The following is an 8827-nucleotide window of genomic DNA, read 5'->3' as shown; positions in this document are numbered from 1 at the left end:
ACTGACAAAATGTTTTAGATTGACTTGACTTTGTTTTTTGTGGTCTTGTGCCACCTTTACTTGCCACATGTGATTTCTTGTTCCAACCAACAAGACCAGTGTATGATGTTGTGTGGAGAAACCATATAGAAAACAGGGAACCTCAGCCTTGAGGCAAAAGTAGCTCGTTGATCATGCCAGACATGCACTTCAATGCAAACATTGATTTATTTGTTTTATAACCATTCTAGACTAATCATGCTCGCCATGTTATGTTTTTTTTTTTTTTTTTTTTTTTAATCGCATTTGTCATCACGATCATCGATAGTTTGAATGTAAGATTGCGCTGGTGTGGTAATCCTCTCGAAGAAAAACCTGATCCAGAATTTATTAATTAAATTTCTAATCTCACTGCTGCCTCGTGATTAAGTTTTGATGAGAAAACATTTCAGGAACTTATCGGGATACCAAACTCACGTTCACAGAAAGTAGAAAAAAGAATGTTGCAGTTGGCCTTTCCCTTTCTCAGCAGCCATAACAGCTCAACTGGTTCAATATAATATTTGCAACAAGATTTGGGAATTTCTCGGTGGGAATTCCGCAAGCGGTTTCCACAAAGTCTCACAAAGAATTGTCCAAAATATCTACTAGGGCATCTAACGCAAATAGCTGTAGTTCCATCAATGTTTCTCTCAATTCCTTCGTCCACATAGTGCGACATTAAATCCATGAATGTATTTCATTACGAGAACTTAAATGCCTTAATACTGACTGGGCTTTATCCAAGTACAGTGCAACCTCTAAGATGGAGAAACAGTCCTTCGCAAGATTAGTTGCAGCCTTACGGAATTCGTTTTGATCTGTCAGTTGTTAAAAAAAACTGCAAAACAAAAGCCTAACACTAGATCTTTTTCATAGAAGACCGAATTTTGTCCTACATATCTTTACTAATATCCTTTTGTTGTGGCTTGTTCTTTTGGATTACATTGTTTTAAAAAAAGCAAGCATCGGACACCTGACGCCTTAGTGTGATGTCCTGCATGAAGATTGTTTGAACTCTGACCTTTTTGTGTAAATTTCAAGACACATTTATCCCGAAAAACGTGCCTAATTTGGAATTACATCTGATGCTAGCTGCAGTCGATACATATTCCACACACCCTTTTTAATGGGTTGTCGCTTCCGATGTGTTTTGCTCGTCTGAGGTGTTTTTCCCCCAAAAACACAAAGCACAAAGAAATTGCTCTTTTTGGCCAGAGTGGCTGTTTGTTTGAAACGCCGATGCAACGTGTGGAAGTTCGGCGGGTGACTGAAACAAACTCAAGCAAACGTGACCACTCGCGGGCCTCATTTAGCCTTTTCCTTTGATTGATAAGTGTATACAGCGTTTCCCACTATGCCTTTACTACATGGCTTAATAAGTATTTATGTTGTATTGTAGGACTTTGATTGTGTACTGTGACTAACAAATCACTATTGTGCCATTTGTATGTTGTATATGATAAATAAATGAATCAATTGAAGGAATAAGCAGCGTTACTTTGGTGTTTCCAATTTGTTGGACAATGACACGAAAAGAAAGAAAAGAGAAAAAATGTAGATACACGCCTACGTTCTACTGTTTCCTCCCACTTCAATGCTGAAGTACTACTCCTCCTATGTAAAACTGTTTAATTATACACCATCACTTGATAGGAAATTGCCCTGACAACACCTCTGCAAAGGTCCACAGTATGGGTCACTGGGATTGGAGTATTTCTGCTGAGCCAAGCGCACTGAGTTTCCTTTCTGCAACACTCAGCACCTTCAATGATGTGTTCTGTACATGAGTGCGATGTTCACACGTATCTAATCGTCTCACAAGGGGCCTGAAACGAGCACATGCAACTTAGTTTCCATGTCGACCTCGCGTGTTGCCGTTGTCTCTAAAAACAGAACATCCAACCTTCACTCCCACACGCAGGTCGCAGCCTTTATTTCTAAAGACTCCTGAGAGCATGACTACATTTAATGCGGTTTCACTCTTTGCGTAGATTTTATGCTCTTACATCACATTAATATGCAACTGACGTGACCCATTTACCTTTTTTTCCCCAGTCCTTTTTTGTCCCCATTTCTCAGATGCCCTGCAGGCACAAGGAGAAGGATGGCAGGCAATGAAACTCAGGCAAAGGACGACAAAGCGTGCTAAGGAAAGGTAGACACGGGGATATTTTATGTGAGCATTTGCACGGCTCTATTTAATCTCCCATAAATCAAAAGCTGGCTGTCTGTTTAAAAGTCACAAACTCTTCTCCACTCGCAATTCTCTCACTACTAGTTCAGTGTGGTGAGTTCCAGTCCTGCTGCTGCTCATGTGACCCCTGAGTCAAAATCACAACAGCTTGCTTTTGAGATTCTCCCACCCTCCCCAAAAACAAAATACTATATTTTCTCCACTATAAGGCGGACCTAATAGCCTTTAATTTTCTCAAAACTTGCGTGCGCATTATAATCAGGTGCGCATTATATATGGATCAATATTGAGCCATTAGCGCAGCCAATCTAATGGATGCATCACGTAACCCCAGCCTCTACTGTAGCGTCTATTCTATGCGCCTTATATATGAAAAAAGTTTTAAAATAGGCCAGTCATTGAAGGTGCGCCTTATAATGTGGAAAATAAAGTAGAGAAAACTAGATTTTACATTGAACATTATAGTAAATGTATTACATACTGTATACGTGTTGCTGTTAAAAATGCATATTTGTACAATGACAGGGTGAACATTTTTGGCCAGCATTTTATGAATACTTGATCACCGTCACTGAGTAACAAGATTCAGTTAGCAGGCTGACTTTACTGATGAACAAATCCAATATATTTGAAATTTATAAAAGGGCCAACACCGGTTCAGGGTGTACACTGCTTCCTGCCCCTTGACAGCTGGGATAGGCTCCAGCAATCCCTGCGACCCTCGTGAGGATAAGCGGTGAAGAAAATGGATGGATGGATGGATGGATTTTAAAAAAGGTTTATGTAAGTTGATAGTTAATTATGACAGCGTGGCCATGTTAAGCGCGACAACAGCCGTCTGCACGCATGTTGTGATGAAACGTGTGAATATATTTTCTCCGCATCGCCACTGTTTCAGCCATTGGGGGACTCTACGATACATGATCAAAATAACTTGTGGACAATAAAGTAAAAAAAAAAATTGTAACCACTAATTACACATCAGTACAGCAGTGTGAGGTACAGTACACGCCATGTGTTATACAATGGAAAAATGGCATAGCATTAAGTAAAGAGACTTCATTTCACTGGTATGCGTGCAAGTGTTGGACCGCTTATAATAAGATCTCATAATTTCATGATTGTGTTACATTTCCATGATAGCCGAGTTAGTTATTCTGATGACGACACCAAAGACACTTCGTTGTGAAATTAATAGTAACCTGTGGTCGCCGCCGTACGTCGCCTTTCAGTCGAAAAATACTCATTTCCTGTAGGCCTCGCTTCTTTTCACCACTTTTTTTTGGGGGGGGGGGCGGTGAACTCCCCCCCCCCCTCTTTTTTTTTTTTTTTTTTTTTTTTTTTTTTTTAAAAGATATATCGATCCAGTTTTGAGTTTCTGCTTCCCTTCTCTCCCAGGCCTCAGTGGCGGTCTCTTCCCCCCTCTGCGTGCTCATTAATAGGCTCTTGCTGCATTTCCCTGAGGGAGCGTGAAGATTGAAATTGATCCTTAGGAAAATGGATTCATAATTCCAGAGTGTTTTTATGCAATAAACCCCACGGACATCATCTTGTATCTAATAGACGTTTGCTTTGTTTGCAGACAGATTAGAGCATCATCTATAGCCACCAAAATAACGCTATTTAATATACCTGTAAAGGGAATTCAGAGAATTAGAGCGCAACAGGAAACCCGATTGCGTGAATTACCTCATTGACGGCGTCCATCGAAAATGATGATTGGAGGACAAGCCGACCCTGGCCTTGCTCCCTTTATTCATTCATTCACTGGAAGTTTCCCAATATCTTTGCATTGTAGCATGTACTAACGCTGCACCGAAGACACTCACATACACAGTAGTATTCTCAATGTACAACAAATAATCAGTCTTTGTATGGCGCCTGGAATTGTTTTGTGGTTTTGGAGAGCATTGATGCTTCTTTGGGGAGAGCAATTTACAAAATATTGATGAAGTCATAAAGAACTGGGGCAGCGCAGTGGTGTTATGGTTGTCTCGTCTGCCTCACAGTTCTGACAATCTGTGTTTGGTCCTCTTCTCCACGTGCTTGTGTAAGTTTTCTTCATGTACAGCAGCTTCCTAACACTCCAAAAACGTGCTTTTTGGTTTCATTGAAGAGTCAAAATTGGTCGTAGGTTTGAATGATAATACAGGTATTTTTTTTTTGGTCTCTCTAGTTACGTGATATAAATGAGCTGAAGATAAACCATTTCAAAGCTTTTTCCCTATTGTGTATGTCGAAAACTAAATTACTTCTGCGCTCAAAAAGATTTAATTTGTTGATAATTGAGTTGTACGCTCCATAGCCCCTATTAATGTTGTTACTTTATGTGATCTTTTAGTGTTTTTACACTGTATGTGCCCTGCAGCTGGTTTTGCGCTGCACTGGCCTGTGATATTTTCCAGCTCAAGCACGCCACACGACCACAATGAGGACACTCAATAGAAAATGGATGGATGAAAACATGACGAGGTTTATCACCAAAACTCAAAACTGTCCTCATTCGATGCCCCAAACCTGGTCCATTTGAATTACTACGCAGAACCTTCCCCTCCTCTTTGTGACCTCCTCTTTTGTCTGCCTTCATTCAGGCTCGACATTCTTTCCACCGACCTCTCGATCGCTGACGCGCGTGGCTTGAGCTTCGCGGCAGGAATACGTCGCCTGAGAGGGAAGGTAAGGACGACGGAGGCTGCGAGGGGAAGAAAATCGGTCTGTTGCAGTAGCAAGGTGAGCCAAGGTGGGGGTAGGCATGGATGTCACGTAGGAGGAAGGCCTTCCCTCAGAGAGACACACGTGCGTGGGTCGAACCTGAAGCCGATGCGGATGTCGTTTGTCTTGGCGAGGCGATTCTGGACTAGTAATGAGATCGTGGGGTTACCCTCTTAGGAAGAGTTATGTCACCGCTAACAAGGTGGTAAATTCGCTTCCATTGCAGTGAGCACACATACATGACCAACTATTGTATCTCCAAATTCATTATAGACTAAGATTCGTCCGTAAGATCTTCGGTCCGGGCACGAGAGTAAACTATTAACTCCCGACGTTTTTAATCAATCGATTCATCAGGCTCAGGGGAAGGGCCTTGTTCTGAAAGACACTAAAATGTTTGGAATGGAAAGTGGAAGAAGAGTGGTGGCTGCAAAAAAGGTGGACAAAATTGATTTTTCTTGCATTTCCTCTTCATGTGGCTGCAATGGTCAGGTGGGCCAATGCTTTAATCAATGGTGGAATATAAAAAGTCTGCATAACTCCTGTTGCAATGCCAGGTTTTGGTGATATAAAGTGAAACTGAGATCAATCTTTTCCCACAGGTGGAGTAGACTCCCCCCCCCCCCCTCTCCCCCTTTCTAGCAGCATCCTGAAAGGTTTGTGCAGTGACTACTGTTTGGAGATGTTCGTAATGGACCTTTCCAACTGGCGAGCTTCGGCTCCGCCCCCCCTTAGCGACAGTTGCCATCTCTCACAATCTTCCAAAATGGTGACTGAACAGAACAGGTTTGAAGTGGATTCTCTTCCCGGTAACATTGCGGTATGTTTTTTTGCCAAATGCGCAAGACTAATCCAAGAGAGTTCTACAGAGAGGTCTCAACTATTTCACGCAAGGATATGTACAGGGTGTTAAGATTTTGGACGGAGCAGGACGCAATATCAGAGTGACAGGGAAACATTGGCGGTCGATGTAAAAAGGTTCAATGCCTCACAAATCCAACAGGATAAAATAGTGGAATCGTACTGCGCATGTAAAGCAGGGTGAGTACTTTTTACTTGGAAAGATCATGAGTAATATCATTGTAGTCTTGTGAGTGGGTGTATTCATTTGACTTGGCTCGTAATGGAACCCGGTGCTCTGTCTTAAATGTCTGATGTGATACAAATGGCCAAATAGATATTTATCTTCCATGATTTCGAGCATTTACATCTCACTAACTCGACTCTTCGGCATAAAACATTCCACACTTCATTCAGCAGGTTAGTGATACGCTAACAAATTTGTTCTCCTGCAATGTATAAAGCACTGATAATAGTGAAATTAAACTCAGAGAAGATACTTCTCCCTCACTTACCTTCGAACATACACCCTTGTGTTTGTTGATATTGTCCACATTCAGTCATACGTGCGCTCTTCCGCGAGGCTTAACCCATCGTAGACACTTCGTCAACTCTGTTTTGGGATTTGGAAAATGAATCAAGCGGGCCCCCTTGTAAACTAGCAGGATATCTTTCATCAGAATTGCACGTTCTGAGGACCATTTTCTTCGTAACATTAACTTTTCCAAGCGCACGCTACTGACAACCAGCATTGCTAGTGGGACAATACGGCGAGAGGGGCGTGTCTGATTGGCTATTAACATACGAGAGATTGACAGGTCGGAAAGGTCCATTCTGAACAGTTAAAAAATGGTGGACAGTGTTAGCGCAATAGCTTTAGCCAAACAAAAAAAAAAAAAAGGGTTTGGAGTAATCAGAAACAGAGCAACATGAGTTTGAATGTGATTGGTTAATTCTCAACACAGCCACATCTGATTTATAGATATGAAGAGTAGATCTGCCAGCGCGCAGTAGCAACCCAACTGACCGACGTGCCTACATGGTGGCCATGTTGGGGAGGTTGACAGTCCCATAAAAGGCAATGCATGAACATTTTGACTTTTGTTTTTCTTTGCTGTATTGTTGTTCAGAACATTTTGATTAAGTAGAATTAAAGGAGGAAAATAGATTATATTGGTATTTGCCCGTGGTGGAGTTAAATGCTTTAGACGTCCCGACATAAACGCATCGTTCACACCTGAACCTCCCATTCAGCCAGAAGCGGTCAGAGTGAATTAAGAGCTTCTGCCATCCCAAACACAAACCACCGTGGAAACGTGTCTGTTTGACCTTAACGCTGAAGGAGCTTTTTAGAAGCGCGGTGCTAGCTTTTGTCCCGAAGCATCCGCATCACAGAGGCGAGAGTAATGGCTGCCTTTGCGGTCCGGGGGGGGGCATCCATCGCTTGACTGTCAACAATCTTGTACAGATAAAGTGTTTGTAGTGGTGAGTAAAGTGACCGACTGTGCACGCTGAAAGAGAGTAAGTGGCTACATCGTCTGGCATACACGACTGCCTGATGGAGGAGGACATTGTGCGCACCAAAGCAAAAAAAAAAAATTCAAGGAAAATGGGATGGTAGTTGACTTCCGTGGCAACTCTGCATTAAGAGCAGTTTCCAATCAGTGTTTTTTTCCCGCAAAAAAAACAGGAACGCAAAATCATTTTCTTTGGCCATCGTATGTAAATCATCGGCATGGGTGGATGTTAAAATGAGAGGTTGTGGTTGTTATGGCGTCTTCGTTGATCATAGTTGCCGGTATTTTGTGGGGAGTTAAGGTCACTCATTAGTGATGAAAAGTGACAGCAGTGTCATGACAGGGTTACAACTGCTTTGTGCTTTGGTTAATTAAAAGCACAAAGGGAGGTTCCGCGCAGGGTGCCTTTCAAGCTTGGACTGCCACCGCATTGCAGTTGGCAAGCGTACAGATAGCATAGCTTGTATTTATTTATTAACTCTTCATTAAACTGGATTTATTATTTTTTTTGTGTGTATATTTTTTCTGAATGCTTTGAAGCAATATGCTGCATCTTTCAGGTCCGTCTTAGTACTGCAAAAGGCATCACGTTTGGGGCGTATATTCAAGGTTGTTGGTCGAGGTTTCGTGTTTAGTATGCTGTGTTGGTCATCTCGAGTACGCCACACACTATATAGAGCTCATGCACCTATGTCGTAAAATCACATGACTTTGGTTTACCTCGCCATATTGCCGGTCAAGCTAAGCATTGGTCAATGCTAAGTCGGTTGGAGACGGCACGGAAATACGTCTTGTAGCACGACGCCCAGAGTCTTGTCTGATACCGTCAGACATTTAGAAGGTGAAAATAAACGAAGTTACGTGGAAAAATCAGATAAACTCAGAATCGAGGACGCATATTTAATGGGGAAATCCATGTTTTCACTGATAAGAAATTGGACTGTTCATCCGTTTCCCCTTGTCTTGGACAACTGGATCCACACACGGATCTGGTGAGTAAGACGTTGAGAGAAAGCGTATAAAAAGTCTGGACGCATACGAATACTTTGCTGCTGGATCTGTTCTCAGCAGGAATAAATCCCACATAGTGACAGTTTTGACGGCTTGTGAACGTGGAAGCGTGTTCGGCCACACGTTAACCTTTGCCGGAATCCATCGATCATTTCAGCTGGTATTAAATACAAATACAAATACTAATATTTAAATAAATGACCCGTGGTTTTACACAAACTCTCATTCATTAACTACGATTCTGGGGGTTCAGAGTCGTCTCCATGGAACGTATATGGAAGCGACTGTGGTCATACATAACCTCCATAAACTTCTGCGACAGTTTTTTTTGTTTGTTTTTTTTAAACACACATTGTTCTCAAATGAGCCAACTTGGCATTGTAAATGCTTTTTGGCAATTTGAGATTGAAAAGAATAATTCCTACCTGAAATGAAGCGATCGTACACAGGTGTGTGTGTGTGTGTGTGTGTATTTTGGTTGGGCGCCATCCATCATGTTTAATTGCCAAAATCCATCGATATTTTCTGGTCT

General features: G+C 42.0%; 1 protein-coding gene across 9 annotated transcripts in view; it reads left to right on the top strand.

Annotated features, from left to right (window-relative positions):
- Window positions 1-8827, top strand: part of nsmfa (NMDA receptor synaptonuclear signaling and neuronal migration factor a) — a 54909-nt gene that overhangs the window by 763 nt on the left and 45319 nt on the right. For 2 of the 9 annotated variants that reach the window (XM_061800496.1, XM_061800492.1), the window contains exons 2-5: window positions 2077-2176; window positions 4584-4687; window positions 4807-4891; window positions 5530-5583. Coding sequence is in view for 3 of the 9 variants with exons in the window: in XM_061800490.1 (XP_061656474.1) it covers window positions 2077-2176; window positions 4807-4891 (185 nt within the window). In the remaining 6 variants the exon portion in view is untranslated. Of the gene's footprint in view, window positions 1-2076; window positions 2177-4583; window positions 4688-4806; window positions 4892-5529; window positions 5714-8827 lie in introns of those variants that run through there. The other 7 variants (XM_061800491.1, XM_061800495.1, XM_061800490.1 and 4 more) reach the window with 4 other exon arrangements.

Source organism: Syngnathoides biaculeatus, chromosome 17 (genome assembly GCF_019802595.1).
Source record: "Syngnathoides biaculeatus isolate LvHL_M chromosome 17, ASM1980259v1, whole genome shotgun sequence".
NCBI lineage: Eukaryota > Metazoa > Chordata > Actinopteri > Syngnathiformes > Syngnathidae > Syngnathoides > Syngnathoides biaculeatus.
The sequence above is the reverse complement of the archived record's forward strand: the minus strand, read 5'-3'. Positions and strand labels throughout refer to the sequence as shown.